General features: G+C 43.1%; 2 protein-coding genes across 6 annotated transcripts in view; one reads left to right on the top strand and one right to left on the bottom strand.

Annotated features, from left to right (window-relative positions):
• TGM5 (transglutaminase 5) overlaps nucleotides 1-8,436 on the top strand; it is a 32,218-nt gene extending 23,782 nt beyond the window's left edge. For all 4 annotated transcript variants that reach the window (XM_086710497.1, XM_025919093.2, XM_086710498.1 and 1 more), the window contains 7 exons: nucleotides 558-696; nucleotides 1,342-1,445; nucleotides 1,551-1,790; nucleotides 5,069-5,434; nucleotides 5,988-6,148; nucleotides 7,598-7,731; nucleotides 7,924-8,436. In XM_086710497.1, the coding sequence (XP_086566623.1) occupies nucleotides 558-696; nucleotides 1,342-1,445; nucleotides 1,551-1,790; nucleotides 5,069-5,434; nucleotides 5,988-6,148; nucleotides 7,598-7,731; nucleotides 7,924-8,077 (1,298 nt within the window). In that variant the 3' untranslated portion in view covers nucleotides 8,078-8,436. The remainder of the gene's footprint in view (nucleotides 1-557; nucleotides 697-1,341; nucleotides 1,446-1,550; nucleotides 1,791-5,068; nucleotides 5,435-5,987; nucleotides 6,149-7,597; nucleotides 7,732-7,923) is intronic.
• A 3,547-nt stretch (nucleotides 8,437-11,983) lies between these two features.
• Nucleotides 11,984-17,109, bottom strand: part of CCNDBP1 (cyclin D1 binding protein 1) — a 39,008-nt gene continuing 33,882 nt past the window's right edge. Inside the window, exon 12 of one of the 2 annotated variants that reach the window (XM_086710508.1) lies at nucleotides 11,984-12,127. In XM_086710508.1, the coding sequence (XP_086566634.1) occupies nucleotides 12,082-12,127 (46 nt within the window). In that variant the 3' untranslated portion in view covers nucleotides 11,984-12,081. The remainder of the gene's footprint in view (nucleotides 12,128-17,109) is intronic. The other variant, XR_015252613.1, reaches the window with a different exon arrangement.

Genomic DNA, 17,109 nt, shown 5'->3' with positions numbered 1-17,109 from the left:
TTATGACACTTTCCTTTATAAGCTTCCAAGACAATATACCCATAGAAAAGGGGGAATCCAAGCCACAGACACTTTGTCTAAGTATCTGATGGTCTGAGCTGAAATTCTAGCATTTGGTTTGAAGATGGAAATTCACAGCCAAGAGATGAGCAAGACCTAGTTAGGCCACTGAGTAGTCTTGCCAAAGGAGTCATGCCTGCCCAGTCCTGCTTGCAAAGTCAGGGACTCACAACTTGCTGGAGTTTCTGTGGGCCCTGGCAGTGCTTCTCTGAGCAACCAGAAGCCCAGCCTCTGCACAGTGTCTCTTCCATGAGCCCCGGAGAGGAGTTCAGGAAGGTGGGGAGAGAGGTTGGCAATATCATCAACCCAGTGCTCCAGACAGCTCCCCTGACTAGTCCTGCAGGTGCCAAAGAATGGTTTCCCTGGGCCCAGAGCCCTACATCCAGGAATCCATAGAATTCCTGAATCCACAGCCCGCAGGAGTTTTGTTTTTGTTTGTTTGTTTGTTTGTTTGGTTTTTTTTTTTTTTTTTTTTTTTTTTTTTGCTCTTTCTGCAGTAATGAGGTGCCTGGGGATCCCCACCCGTGTGATCACCAACTTTGACTCTGGCCACGACACAGATGGAAACCTGATCATAGATGAGTATTATGACAGCACAGGCAGGATCTTGGAGAATAAGAAGAAGGACACTGTCTGGTGAGAGACCACCTCTCTGTCTCTTTCCAAGGCAAACTCCACCAGCAGATAGTGGGGCAGGACTGTGCCCACAAGCCTGCTATTCTCCCAGACCCGCCTCACTTTTACCAGTCCCAGGGCCCTGTATCCCCACCTCGAAGGCTGAGACATAGCTGAACACAAAAACGATTCTGAGTTTAGAATCCTCACATCACAACAGCTTTCTGCCCTGGGTGAGATTTCCCTCTTTGCCATCTCCTTCATTTAATACTCAGCCTATAGCTCTGACTACAGGAGGGCCTGAAGCCCCACCTCCAGACACACCCATGTCTGCCCCTGTGACTCAGCAGCACACACAAGAAAGGCCATGAGGACCTTTGGGAGAGAGAGAGTGAGGGATATTTAACTTCAGTTAATTCCAGTTAATATAGAGTTAATACTCTCTATTCACAGAAGAAAGCTCTTTTCTGGGCAAGTCAAGGCTCACAGGAGGAAACGCTGCCACTACTCATCCACAGAGTTTGAAGGCTTAGGGTGCATTAAATCTGTCTTTCTATTTAGCGGTCCATGTACCCATCGGCCCCTGCCTTGCTCTGGAAAGAACACAAGCACTACAAGCTCTCTCTTGCCTTCATTTGACACTGACTCCTCTGGCTTCTCCTTCAGGAATTTTCATGTGTGGAATGAGTGTTGGATGGCCCGAAAGGACCTCCCTCCTGGATATGGAGGCTGGCAGGTGCTGGATGCCACCCCTCAGGAGACGAGCAATGGTGAGGCTGTCCAGAAGAAAGGTAGAACCCACTCCCCAGAAACCGCCCTTACCCCTGCCTGACCCTGCAGCAATGACCCATCGTGGCTCTTCTGTTCTCCTTCAGGCCTCTACTGCTGTGGCCCTGCCTCTGTCAGAGCCATCAAAGAGGGAGAGGTGGATCTGAACTATGACACAGCCTTTGCCTTTTCCATGGTCAATGCTGACTGCATGTCTTGGCTTGTCTACGGAGGGAAGGAGCAGAAAATTCACCGGGACACGAATACTGTTGGCAATTTTATCAGCACCAAGAGCATTCAAAGTGATGAGCGAGATGACGTCACAGAGAACTACAAATACATAGAAGGTATGACTGAGTCAATCCCTGCCAGAGTCCAAGTCCTGTGGGCTCCTTCCCCCCAACCCCAGGGAACCTTCCAGCCAGCTGGGGTGGCCCTCTGGGGAACCAGAAGGCATCTGAGGGATATAACCCAGGTCCCCTTGTCTCTTCAGCCCTTCAGTTTTAAGGTCTCAGTTGAGATGTTCCCATTGCCTCACTTCCTTGTGCTCACCGCCACCCCACATCCCACAGGCCAGTGAGCAGCCTCCACAAGATGGTCACATGGACCTTTAGGGCCAGTAACAGGCATCCCACCAGTGTGGGATGTGAATCCCTCATGGCTGCCTTCTTGGAAAGTTACCCTCCTTCTGAAGATGGCAGGGGATCTGTAAACCCTATCATATTAGTTAATTTAATTAATTTCATGTAACATATTGATTAATTAACTTTGTTTTAGTGAGTGTTTGGAGGACAGTCCAGACCACCAACAAACACCAAGGCCACATGTTTACTCCCACCCCCACCTGCTGCAGAGGACGGTTCTGAGAGGTGGGAGACCTGGCAGGGGCTTCTTACTCTAGTCAGCAGGGACAAATAGACAGTTAAGGTAGTCAGGTGTGAACTAATTCCCAAAATTTGAGAAAGACCAAGCACTAGGTCCAACCCCCTGGGAGGCCAATCAAAAATATACAGTCCATGAAGGCCAGAAGCTAAGTGAGGAGGAAAAGCTAATCAAGAGTGAATCAGGAAAGTGGGGGAGCAGCAGTTAGCTGAGCAGGTGCTAGGAGTGCTGGCCAGTAGGTATCTATGGTTTGTCTATGTGGGCCTTTGGGACCCACAGAGAAGTTCCAGAGTCTGAGCATAGGAAGGGGTTACACAATGAGAGGCAAGCAATGAACACAGCTCAGCATGCTGTTCATCACCCCCTTCCCCTCCATCCACTCTGGAGCTATCTTGTTCTGGGTGCCAGAACAGATCCTGAGGCAAGGATTCAAGGACAAGTGGTTTATCTGTGAGGCCATCCAGGAACTCCTGGAAGGAAGGAGAGTGAGCAAGGGAGATAGGGGAAGGGAGGAAGCCAACACAGGGCACCTCGTCAAGCTGGTTAGCAGCACAGGCAGCTGGAGCTCAGCTGCTGCTGGGGAGCTCTGCGAGTGGGGTTGCCAGGGAAAATACAGGACAAATAATGCTTTACTCTAACCATGTCCTAAATTCTTTGTTGTTAATCTGAAACTCGATTTAAATGGCCCTGTATTTTTATTTGCTAAATCTGGCAACCCTATCAGGGATTCAGAGTAAAGTGTAGAACAGCACCACAGATTTATCTCATCCAAGAGGCAAGGGGCTAGTCAAGGGTTGAAGCCTGCTCCTTGCCGTGTAAAGTCCCTAGCACTTTTGGCCTGTTCCATGCACCGGCTAAAGCAGCTCTGGTGGCAAACAAAGCCTCAGACAAAGAGTGGAAAGTGCTAGAATTTGAAAGTAGGGCACATGGGCATTGAACTAGCAAGCTCCAAGGGGATGTAGGTGGGCAGTGACAGCATTCACTAGAGGTCCATGGGGTTCCACTGTGAGCTTGGGGGTTTGGAGCTATATTCCTTTGGGCCTGAGGGTGCTGATTAGTCAGGCAGTATTTGGTCTCCTCCCACTCAGCCTGTAGAGCCGACCACAGGTGAGCTAAATCTGATTCACATCTCCCTGGGCCCACTCTTGCTAAAGCAGATGCCTTGAGATCCTTTTCTGCCTGGAACGAGGCTTAGAACGACCCCCAGGGCAAGAGGATAAAAAAAGTGGCCTCTACCTGGGGAGATTGTGGGGATGCACTGGGGTGGGGGTGGGGGCAGTCACTGGGGATAGTGATTGCTTAGTGAAAGCAGTGGGGGGATTATTAGGGAAGCATGGGTGACTATTGCTGCATATCTTGGCTACGGTGTCTCCCCAGTACTAAAGCCACACCTCTCTGGGAGCTCAGCTTGCCTAAATATTTTTCTTTTCTTTTTCTTTTTTTCCTTTCCTTTCCTTTGCTTTCTTTCTTTTTCTTTCTTTCTTTCTTTTTTTCTTTTTAAACTGTGGCTTCTCAGTTTCTCATTTCCAGGAATTAGTCTACACCTGACCAATCAATTGGTTCTAGAACAGGAAATCACACCGTGCTATCTTTAAGAAGCTTAAAGGGCCTTTGTCTTTCCCGTGAAGAAGGCAGGATAGAGTCTAGGGGTCATGAGCACAGATTTTCATGCTGGGCAGATTTGGTTTCCACCTGGATTCTGCCGTTTGCCAGTTGTGGAATTTGGACAAGTGATGTGACCTCTCTGAGCCCCATTTTCCTCATCTGTATATGGATTATGCTGGTGGTGGTGTTGGTGGTGGTGGTGGTGGTGGTGGTGGTGGTGGTGGTGGTAAGGATGTGGAGAAAAAGGAACTCTCATGCACTGTTGTGGGAATGCAAACTGGTACAGCCACTGTGGGAAACAGTATGGAGGTTTCTCAAAAAATTAAAAATAGAACTACCATATGACCCAGCAATCACACTATTGGGTATTTGTCTGAAGAAAATGAAAACACCAACTTGAAAAAATATATGCACCCTCATGTTCACTGTAGCATTATTTACAATAGTCAAGCTATGGAAACAGCCCAAGTGTCCACTGATGGATGAATGGCTAAACAAAATGTAGTATATGTATACAATGGAATATTATTCAATCACAAAAAGAAAAAAAAGCTATCTTGCCATTTGCCACAATACGGATGGACCTTGAGGGCATTATGCTAACTGAAATGAGTCAGACAAAGACAAATACTGTATGATTTTCTCTCTTATGTGTGGAGTCTAAAAAAAAAAAAAAAACACGGAAAAGAAACCAAGTTCATAGGTACAGAATACAGATTGGTGGTTACCAGATGAAGGGGGGTGGGATGGGAGAAATGGGTAAAAGGGGTCAAAATGTAAGTAAACAAGCAAATAAATAAAACAGTGCTAGTGATTTAAGAAAAAACAGTTCTAGGCCTTTCATGGAACTGAAGAGAAGGTCTAAAGGGCCATCTTATCTCTACTGGGGACACCACTTTCACATGGGCACTGCTAAAAAATAATAATAATAAATAATAACAATACATCCCTCTCATGGTTGAAGTGAGGATGAATGGTGTGAAATGCTCAGCAAAGCTGACACTTAGAAAGCTCTTGATGCAAGGTAGGCAGTGTTCATTGTTGGAAATGAGGGTTTTAACACACCTGCAGTGTTCAGCCAAGGCTTGCACCCCTGGGTCAGACTGGTCCACAGCCGGTGCCATCTCTGTCCTTCCAGGTTCCCCCCAGGAGAGGCTGGTGTTTATGAGAGCTCTTCAGAAGCTGAAGGCTAGAAGGTCTGAAGGCCCCCACAAAGCAGACTCACAACATTCCACACCTGTGCCACTGAATGGGGACAGCCCTCGGAGCCTGCATATGCCTTCCCTTCGGCCCAGTGATATAGTCCAGGTCTCCTTGAAATTCCAGCTGCTCGACCCGCCCAACATGGGCCAGGACATAAGGTTTGTCCTGCTGGCCCTCAACATGTCACTCCAGTTCAAGGACCTCAAAGTGAACCTGAGTGCCCAGTCCCTGCTGCATGATGGCAGCCCCCTGCCCCCTTTCTGGCAGGACACAGCCTTCATCACACTTTCTCCTGAAGAAGGTATGGGCTCTGGGTATGGGCACAGGGATGGTCTGTGTATACAGAGTGGGTTATGGAAATGCCAGTGGGGACAAGCCAGCCAACAAGGATTCTGGGGACACACCCCTGTGACACCAGTCTTCCTAATGTCCCCTTCGGCACAGATTCCTTCTCCCCTCCTTCCCTCCTTTCCTCTCTCTCCCCCCTCTCTCCCTCTTTTCCTCCCTCCCTTCTCCTCTTCTTCTTTTTCTTCTCTCCTTTCTCTTCCACCCAATCCCTTCCCTTTACTACTTCAAGGAAAGGAGCCTGGTTTAATAGGGGAAGCCTGAGCTTTGGAGGCCTCCAGACTTTGGTTAGAACCTCAGCTTATCCATTTACCAGTAGGATGACCTTGGGGAAACCATTTTGCCTTTCTTAACCTCAGCCTCTCACCTGAAAACCTAGTGCCTGCTTCACTGGGGCTTAATACATGTTTGTATTAAGCCACTTTCCCAAAGAAAGGTCCCCCAGATCCATCCAAGGCCTAGCTGATTTTCCCAGCTACACTCATCTTATCTTTTTGTTTTCTCCCTAGCAAAGACCCATTCCTGCAGAATTCCCTATTCCCAGTATAGCCAGTACCTGTCAACAGACAAGCTGATCCGCATCAGTGCCCTGGGCGAAGAGAAGAACAGTCCGGAAAAGATTCTGGTGGACAAGATCATCACCTTAGCTTATCCAGGCATCATGATTAATGTAAGTGGCCTGGGGGCCCCTGGAGATCTGGCTGGGGTGGGAGCCCTCTGAGAGTCTGTTCAGGAGAGCAGCCTCTGACTCTTGCCTCTGACTCTTCTGGTGTCCCCAAATACCTCCCTATCAGAACATGAGATTCATCTGAAAACATTGGACAGGATGTCCATCCTCTTGCACCATTAAAGGCGTTATGGATGGACCTTGAGCAGGTTTCATGGAAAGGACAAGGAGAGATGCCTCCCTTGTGCCACCTTCTACTGATGGCTTTCCCCAGGGTCAACATGAGGAACTATGAGCTCAGATGGGAGAAACATGAGTGGGGAGGAAAGCACTGACTGAGATCAGCTTAGGTGTGATTTGCCATTTCCTGGCTGTGCATTCTTAGACAAGGCCCTGGGTCTCTGCTTCTTGAACTGTCAAATGAGAGGATTAGACGAGCTGGCCTCTGAGGACACTGCCTGCTGTGACATTCTGTGGTCCTCTGAGTGGGAAGACTTCATGGATCTCTTCCAGTGCTATCTCCCCAAGGCCAAGCAGCCTCCTAGACCCTGCCAAGTGAGCCTGTGGGGCCCCATGGTGGGGTGTGTCTGGCAAGCCCAGCCACAGGAGTCTGTTTTAGGGAGGGTTTCCAGGTTTGCTTCCATCTGTCTACAGCCTTGAATGTCCCATTGCTTTTCACTCACACACTGGTGTGAAAAGAAATGAGCCAGTTATGTTAAGAAGAAGAAAAGGGATGGAGTGGAAGTGCAATAAAAAAGTGCCAAAGAAGATTCTATCCACTCAAATTATGCATGAGGATGCTTGAGATTGATTAGTTTACACTTGGATGAAATCCTTGGAGCAGAGGAAACATCACTAGAGACTCCAATTTATCAGACTTTTCCATATGCTGGGTTGAGGGATGTAAAATATTTTGTACAAACATCTATGCATGTATAAATGAAACAAAGTTTTACATAACAATATCTTGTGTGATATACACTAATATTTTCTTCTATTTCATTCTTTAAAAACATTAACAACAATCCATCGAGTTGGTTTTAACCCATAGTTGGAAAAACCTGGGTCACAGAAGTCCAGCTCTTCAGGAAATACATCTAAGGAGCAATTGCTTACACAGTTGCACAGCTAACATTCTTTAATTCATAACAGAAAAAGTGACCTATAAAATGCCATCAGCATAGAAACTCCCCAGTATGATAATATTTCAGTCATAATAAATTGGGGATTATGGAAAAGAAAGGAAACAGTAAGAAAGATTTTAAAGTCCTAGTCTTACATATAGTAGAACTCTACAAGGAAAAATTTCCAGCAACTATAATAGAAAGCATTAACAGACACTGAAGATACAAGTCATCTTCCTGTTGAAGTGGGCCCAATCAAGGGTTTAGTGAATTGGGGAATGAGATTAATTTTCTGTTCCCTTCCTCTTCCCTGGATTTCTCTGTTTAGGTTTTAGGAGCTGCCATTGTGAATCAGCCACTCTCCATACAGGTGCTGTTTTCAAACCCCCTCTCAGAGCATGTTGCAGATTGTGTGCTGACTGTGGAAGGAAGTGGTCTCTTCAAGAAACAGCAGAGAGTTCTGTGAGTTCTGGGGGTATTCAGCCTTCACTTCCATCTTGTCTTGGGGTCATCACTATCCTTCTTTCTGGTGACGGGTGCCAAGGCCATTCTCTTAAAACATGATGAAAGAAAAGCCCTGGTTGCTGAGTGGAAAGAGCTTTGGAGTTATCATATTGGGTATGATTTTCTAACATTCTGTTTTCTATGCTACAGCATTGGAGTCCTCAAACCTCAACACAGGGCCAGCATCACTCTGGAGACTGTCCCCTTCAAGAGTGGCCAAAGGCAGATCCAAGCTAATCTGAGGAGCAACAAGTTTAAGGACATCAAGGGTTACAGGAATGTCTATGTAGACTTGAGGTTATAAATTTTGGAACAATGAGTGGATGCACAGATTTTAAGCTTCAGGAGAAGGAGCAAGTTCAAATGCAAGCTGTGCCACTCCACAACAGGAGCTTTGTAGGGGTTCTGAAGTAAGCAACAGAGGAGATGTCAGCAATGGATAGTCCCCTGGACCATTTGCACAGCTCCCAAGGAGTCTTATCAGAGACCAGAGAGTCTATGGTGTCCAATCCAGAGTTGTGAGATAACACTCAAATGTCTGAGGGCAGTGGTTGGACTTGACCATGACTTACTGCCCCCTCAGAAGACTGACTGAGGAGCTCACTGTCATTTTGTCACTGCAGTGGCTAATGTCCTAGTCCCAATAAATTTCAGTCCTTTGCATCCATGTAGTCATCACTTTCCCTCCAGCAACCCCTACCTATTCTCCGGATGCTGGGAGTGTCCTATTGTTTTAACACCTGAGCCCATTCAAGGGTGAATTTCTGAGTGCCTAGTATGTGCCAGCTGCTGTTCTGAGTATGGGAGAGAAGACAGTAAACAAAGCAAAGGTTCTGCCCCCATGGAGCTTACATTCTATTGGTTGTGGTGGGGCTACAGAAAACAAACATGTCAACAGGTAAGTAAGGTACTTACAGATAGTGTGTCCGTCATGATCTAGTTAGGAAAACCAACCCCTGTAAATGTTTCTACATACTACCTCTTTGTATCTTGGGGGAAAATGAGATCTCTCATTTGGCCTTCCTTTGAATCCCTTTCCATATCACATCCAAGATGTCCCTCAATCCTAAAAGTTCCAGCCTCTTGGCTCAAAATCTGCCAGTGCATTGTGGTGCTGGATGGACCTGGAATGACTGTGGTTCCAGAGAAAACACCAGCTGATGATGCAGTGAAGTAGATTTTTGGTAGGAAATGAAGTACTCTCAGACCCTTATAATGGCTATGGCTCGTATGTATCCTCCCTGTGAACACAAAGCCACTCCAATAATTATCTCCTCTCAGATGCACCTGCTTTCTCATGGCACCGTGCCAAATTTGGGATGGAGAGAGGCATGATGCACCTGCCCTCCAGGTACTGCTACATGACTAAGACAGCTGTTTGGGGCATATATTAAATACACACGCATTAAATAAATATTTCTATTATATATAAACAAAATGGTAAGTGTAACTGACCAGAGGGAGAGAAGAGGGTGTGGTGAGAATTGCATAGTAGGTTGATGGCCCTATTAAAGAGTAGGAGAGAACCAGGAGAACCCTAACAGCAGGGACCTGGAAGTAACATATAATTATTTCATTCTGTAGTTGTTGCCTAACAATCATGAAAAATGGTTTCAGGAAAACATTGTGGATGGGAACATCTTACAGAGACAGTGACCTCTGAAGTACTTTTCAACTACCACACCCTCAGACTCTTTCAGGAATCTTGATTTTAACAGTACATTCATTAACTCTTCCACTCAACAAATATTCAGAGTTTCTATAGGGGCCAGGTCCTGAGCTAGGCACTGAGGACACAAGAAGGACCAGGGTCTGCCCTCAAGGAGCTCAAGTCTAAGCATGTGGAAAATGAAAAATGGACAGGAGGTTCTAACACAGAGTGGTGATAACCACCATTGGAGTGAGTGCAAGGTGTTATGGGTGCATAAGGAGAGGCAACTTGTCCAATCTTAGGATTGTGAATCAAGGAAGGCTTCCTGGAGGGGAGTGGCATTTAAGCTAAAATCTAACAGACAAGGAGTCAAAGGGTTGGAATGCAGTAAAGCAGTCAGGAACTGCAAGTCATTCTGATAGCTAGAGATAAGAGTGGGAGGTGGCAAGTAGCAGGAAAAAATGAGTCTAGAGCCAAGGGATGAAGAGCTTCAGGCAGGCAGTCTAAGGAGTTTGGACAGCGATCACCTGCAGGCATCTGTTTCCTTTAAGTCTTGGATCATGGTCTTTGCCTGAAATGTCAGTGCTTAAAGTTGATTCTATTTTGCGGAGCTGAGCAGACTTCATGTGATTTCAGAAGCACTTAAAGGACAAATAGTTCTCCATCCTGGCCTGTCATAGAGGCTTACGACTCCCATCAGAGCATTCCTTTGAGCTAAGGCCTTCCTTGAATGTCAAGGTTGTCTTTCAACTATTCATTTAACATTTATTGAGTACCTATGTGTTGAATATTCTAGGCCCAAGGATAGAGCAGTAACAAGGCAAACAAGGCAAAGGATTTGAATAGATGTCTCTCCAAAGACACTATACAAATGGCCAAAAAAAGCACATAAAAAGATGCTCAATATCACTAATCATGAGAAAAATGCAAATCAAAACTACACTGAGATATTAAAAGTAGAAATACCACACAACCCAGTCTACTACTGGTTATTTAACCAAAGAAAATGAAAACACTAGTTCAAAAACATATGAACCCCTATGTTTGTTTGTTTAGTGAAATAAGTCATATAGAGAAAGACAAATTCTATGTGATTTCACTTATATGTGGAATCTAAGAACAAACAGACAAAAGAGACAGACCCACAGAAAACAGACTGATGGTTGCCAGAGGGGAGGGAGTGGAGAAGTGGGTAAAATGGGTGAAGGGGAGTGGGAGGTACAGGCTTCCAGTTATGGAATGAATAAGTCATGGGAATAAAAGGCACAGCATAGGGAATATAGTCAATGGTACTGTAATAGCGTCATATAGTGACAGATGGGTAACTACACTTGTGGTGAGCATAGCATAATGTAAAGACTTGTCTAATCCCTATGTTGTACACCCGAAACTAATGTGTGTCAACTTTTTATTTTTCAAAAAAACCCTCTACATTGAGATATTACATTACATCCATTAAGATGGCTATTAAAAAAAAAAAAAACAGGGGCGCCTGGGTGGCGCAGTCGGTTAAGCGTCCGACTTCAGCTAGGTCACGATCTCGCGGTCCGGGAGTTCGAGCCCCGCGTCGGGCTCTGGGCTGATGGCTTGGAACCTGGAGCCTGTTTCCGATTCTGTGTCTCCCTCTCTCTCTGCCCCTCCCCCGTTCATGCTCTGTCTCTCTCTGTCCCAAAAATAAATAAACGTTGAAAAAAAAATTAAAAAAAAAAAAAAAACAAAAAAACAGAAAATAACAAGTATTGGTGGGAATTGAGAAGTTGTTGGTAGGATTGTAAAATGATGCAACCACTTTGGAAAACAGTATGGCAGTTACTCAAAAAGTTTAAAATAGAACTACCATATGATCCAGCAATCCCATTTTGGGTATATTTTCAAAAGAATTGAATGCAGGGTCTCAAAGAGATACTTGCACACCCATATCCACAGCACTATTCACAATAGCCAGGAGGAAGAAGCAACCCAAATGTCCATCACAGGATGAATGGATAATCAAAATTTGGTATATACATACAATGGAATATTCATCCCTAAAAGGGAAGGGAATCCTGTCACATGCTACAACATGGATGAACCTTGAGGACATTATGTTAAGTGAAATAAGCCACTCATAAAGGGATAAATACTGTATGATTCCACTTACATGAAGTATCTAAATTAGTCAAATTAATGATATAGAAAGTAGCAGAGCCTGAGGGAAGGGAGTATGAGGGAGTTCAAGTTTCAATTCTGCAAGATGAAAAGGTTTTGGAGATCTCTTTCACAACAATGTAAACATACTGAACACTACTGAATTGTATACTTAAAAATGGTTAAGATGATAAATGTTATGGTATGCGTTTTCTACCACAATAAAAAAAATTTTAACCATCCTATACTGGTTCAGCATTTACAACTTTATTAGATAAATAATAATAGCATCCATAACAATGTCAGCAGGAATAAAAATCTCCATTAATTGAGGGCCTAAAAACAAACAAGCAAAACTGGGTTTCAGTCTTTGTAAGCGTTGGTCTATTTCCTATTACCTTTACTCCTGGAGTAGAGTCCTTCAGGGGTCCTGATTGAAAACCTGGGGTATTTATTGAGGCCCTTCATCCTGGTGGCCCTGGAGCTCCAATTTATACCCTCCAGCCCTGCGAGATTGCCAGAAGATCTGCTCAGATTCTCAGGCTGTCATCCGCCAATTGTGAATCAGCAAATGTCCTAAAGGGAAAATGGCACTCTGTCAGGCTTACCTCTCTGTGCTTCTCTTCTGCATGAGATCTTGATCCCTCAAATCCTTGATGCCTTGATGCCTTCAGGCAGATATGTGAAATATTTTATTCAGTTTTTCTGGTTATTATCAACAGGGGCTATAGTATCAAACTAGTTTGCTCTATCTAGAAGCAGAAATCCTTGAGAGGTATTAAAAGAGGCCTGAATAGAGAGAACTTCCTAGTGATAGTTTGGATTATAGGCTAATAATGAAGTCGAATGTATGTATGGGACCGGAGCTGGACCTGACCTATGTTTGAGTCCAGTCTTTACCACAAACTGTGAAATCTTGGGAAATCAGATCCTGGGAGGCTCAGAGATAAACTTCTAGTGTGTGGACACCATGTTTACAGATAGATTGTAATGTGCATTTTTAGTCTCATTTTTGCTATTTTATCTCCATCTCTATTCATCTTTTGCATCATTTTAATATATGCTCTTCTTTTAAAGTTTATTTATTTATTCGAGAGAAAGAGAGAGGGAGAGAGCAGGGGAGGGGCAGAGAGAGATGGAGAGAAAGAGAATCCTAAGCAGCCTACATGCTGTCAGCACAGAACCTGCTTGGGATTCTTCCTCTCTCTCTGCCCCTTCCCAGCTTGTACTCTTTCTGTCTCTCAAAGTAAATAAATAAAGACTTTTTAAAAAAGTGTTTTAAAAGTCAGAGGTATAACTGACTGAGCCACCCAGGTACCCCAATATATGTTCTTTTTTTTAAGTAGGCTACATGGCCAACATGGGAGCTTAAACTCATGACCCTGAGATTGAGAGTCAGATGCTCCACCAGTTGAGCCAGGCAAGTGCCCCTAAGTTCTTTTTTTTTTTTTTTTTAAGTAAGTTTCATGCCCAATGTGGGGCTTGAACTCACGACTCTAAGATCAAGAGTCACATGTTCTACCAACTGAGCCAGTCAGGCACCACAATATATGCTCTTCTGAAACATCATGTTTCACTGTTAGTCATCTTAAATTCTTTCTGGAAGGAGGCAGTATGTTAATTGATTTACTCATTAATTCATTCATTAAAATAAATATGTTTACTCCCTGGACCTGTTTCCTCACCAATAAAACAGGAATAATGATCTCTTACTTAGTTTACACAGTTGAAGTTTCAGATCATATGAGATAATGTATGTAAAAATGCTTTGTAAAGCAATGTACCAGCATCATTAATTTATTTGAAAGTGGGAGTCCTGTTGAATATCTTTTCTTCCTTGCCCCCTGTAACCCAAACATTAGTGTGTCTTACCAATTTCATGTCCTGCATTTCTGTCAAATCAGTCCACCTCTATGTTCACCATCACTCCCCTGACCAGGCCACCATCATCTCTCACTTAAATCATTATGGCAGACTCTTACTGGTCCTCTCTTTTCCACTTTGGCCCCCAGCCAGCGTGGTATTTTATTTTATTTTTTAAATCCATTTTAAAAATACTTTTATTTATTTTTGAGAGAGAGAGAGACAGTGCAAGCAGGGGAGGGGCAGAAAGAGAGGGAGACAGAATCTTAAGCAGGGGCTTGAAATTGTGAACTGTGAGATAATGACTTGAGCTGAAGTCAGGAAGCTTAACTGACTGAGCCACCTAGGAGCCCCAGAGTGGTATTTTAAGAAATGCTAATGTGATTGTTACTCCATTGCTTAAAGTCCCATTTGTTAACTTCCCAGAACTCTGAGGATAAAATTCAAAATCCTTAACTCAACTCTGCAAAATTCAGCCCTTGCCTTACTTCTCATCACAGGCTTTGCTCCATCCAGTCCCTTGACCTTCCTTTGATTGCTCCTTCCCTTAGGGCTTTTGCATATGCTGTTCTCTTTCCTCCCATACCTCCCACCCCTTGCCCCATTGCCTAGCTATCTTTCCTGTTTCCTGGCTTAAATTTGCTTTGTCAGGGAAACCTCCCTGGACCTCCACACCTAGGTCATAGAACTTGGAACTTTTCTATTATAGCAGTTATCACAATGGCAAGCAAATAATTAACAGTATAAGCACTTAATACTGTTTCCTCCTGCTGGAATATAAGCTCCTTGTTGGTAAGGACACATCTATCTAATTTATTACTGTATTACCAGTGTCTATTACAGTTCCTGATGAACAATAGTGTTCAATAAATGTTTGTATCATGAATGAATAAATGAATCCTTCTTGGGTATACACTGGCCACTTTGTTTTTCTGCCAGAGGCTGGGAAGTTGAAAGGTGTGGATGTAGTGGGAAGCAGGACTGAACTTTCTGGTCACTCATGCCTCCATCTTCCTCGCATCTCCCATTCTCCTTTCCCCAGCTCAACCAAAACATAACAATACGTCACAGGCTCCCCCAAAATGCCCCAGCTGAAATACTGCCAGAAAGTGGGTGTTTGTGGAGTTCCCTGGGAATTGTATAAGGAGAGATTATCTCTATTAGTACCAAAAGTGAAACAAATCCAAAAAGGGATACCAGCCCTTGACTCCCCCATTGCCCTCCCAGAGCCAGAGGACTCACTGTGGTGAAAACAGTCTTTCAGTTTGGAAAGAAAACAGCCTTTTCTTTCTCTTGCAAGTTTTTGTTATTTTTCAAATAATTACAATACATTGTTGTGGTATAAAGATACTAAATGTGAGAAGTGAGATGACTCATATTCAGAAATACCAAATAAAAGCTGTGCTGTCTAGTTAACAATAGGTTTACAACCTATTGGAAATATGTATCACTCCCTCTCCGGCTGGCGCGCGTGCATGTGCGTGCGCGCGCGCACACACACACACACACACACACACACAGGAGTCCCAAACCCTTAGATACCCGACTTCCTGGTTCTCCTTACTCTCTCCATTTCAGGAGCTTATTTTTCATGGGCTTTGCAATGAGCATGCGCCAAATAACTGAGGTCTCTGCACCACCTCAAGAAACGTACCTTTGCTCCCATTAAACTACTTTTTGCCTTACATGGGCATAGGCGACTTCCCGGTAAGGCTGTAACCTCTGTTGTACTCAGCCAATGAGGAATCAGGGGAGGGACTTGCATGGTAGGAGATAAATTGCCTGCTGTAACCACCCCTAGTGTGCCTGTCCATCAGACACCCCTCTTGCAAGAATGTTGATTAAAGCCTCCCTTCACTGTGCTCCGAGTCTCCTCTCCCTCCTTTGACTGGGTCAGTGGGCTTATTTCTTACACCAAAGGGTATACAGAAAGCCTTACACCCAGGCACTGAATTGCCCTACACCAAAGCAATAGCTTTTCAGAAATATTCTACATAAACACAAACAAATTCATATATATTCTCCCCCCACACCATTTATGCAAAGCTAGTATACTATTCACACCTTGCTTTTTGCATTTAATGGTATAACTTGGAGATGGTTCCATATTAATTCATGTAGAACCAGTTCATTCTTTTTCACATTTGCATGGTTGTCTATTGAATATAATTTATCTATCTAGTACCTTATTTATGGACGTTTATATAGTTTCTGATATCTTGCTATTGTAACTACCAGTACAATCAATATATTTCTATAAATTTCATTTTACATGTTTGGTTATTTGCATTAGAATATGTAGAAGTGAAATAGCTGACTCAAAAATATAGACATTTAAGGTTTTGGTAGATATTACTTAATTTCCCTCTATAAAGCTGAATCAATTTACATTCTTACTAGGATTATAAGAGAATAACACTTTCCCACACCATCACTAACTCAGAAAGTTGTTAAACTATTTTATCTTTGCCAATCTGATAGGTGAAAGAAATGATATCCCAGGGTAGTTTTATTTTTTATTTATATTAAATAAGGGTGGACATATTTTTATGTATTTAAAAGAGACATTTGAATTTCCTTTTTTGTCAATGGTCCATCATATCCTTCACCCATTTTTCTATTGGTTTGTTGTTCTTGACTTATTGATTTGCAGGTACCTTTTACATTAAGGAAAGTAACACTTTGTGGTACAAGTTTCAAACATTTCTCCCAGTTCATTGTTCTAACATTCTCCCAGTTCTCCCAGGTCATTGTTCATATATTCTAACTTCGTTTATATTAATTTTTTAAGTTTATTTATTTTGATAGAAAGAGAGTGTAGGGAGGAGGAACAGAGAGAGAGGGAAACAGAGAATTCCAAGCAGACTCTGCACTATCAGTGTGGAACCTGACGCAGGGCTCGAACTCACAAACCGTGAGATCATGATCTGAGCCAAAACCAAAAGTCAGATGTTCAAACAAATGAGCCACCCAGGCTCTCCTAACTTTGTTTATGAGTTTTTCCAACTAACAAAATTATAAGGAATGAAATTTATCTATTTTTTCTTTATGGCTTCTGGGGTTTGTGTTATATTTTAAAAGGCATTCCCCAGGCTGACTTAAAAGTAAGTGTCTTATCTTTCCTTTCAGTACTTTTAGGATTTAATTTTTTACATTTAGAGTTTTGATTCATCTGGAATTCAGTTTGGTATATGGTGCAAGGTAGGAAACCAACTTTATTCTATAAGCTTTTTGTACCCAAATAAGTTACTAGTGAATCCTTATCTTCCCAATGATTCAAAGTGCCACATTTAGCTCATACTTAATGCATACCTTTTGGTTGATGTGCTTTCTCAAGTGAAGTGATGTCATACTATGTTGTAGTATCTAGGAATCCTGGTTATACTATATAAGGAATTAGAAATGTAGCATGACCAGGCCTACTAGATATTAAAACACATCTTAGATGTTTTAATATAAAACATCTTTATATCTTTAGATCTTTTTAGATTATATTTTATATCTTTTAGAAACTTCCTTTTGAATCTTAGAATCAGCTTTTCCAGTTTCAGAGAAAAAACTTGTTAAAATTTTTATGGGGACTGCATTAAACTTAAGATTAGCATACTAAATTATCTTTTATAATAATTTTTTAGTAGATTCATGGTTTCCAGGTAAAAACCACTTCATCTTCAAATAATAAAAAATTTACCTGT

This window comes from Puma concolor, chromosome B3 (assembly GCF_028749965.1).
Source record: "Puma concolor isolate L17-30 chromosome B3, mPumCon1.1.hap2, whole genome shotgun sequence".
In the NCBI taxonomy this organism is placed as follows: Eukaryota; Metazoa; Chordata; class Mammalia; order Carnivora; family Felidae; genus Puma; species Puma concolor.
Note: the sequence above shows the minus strand (reverse complement) of the source record. Positions and strands in the feature narration are given on the sequence as shown.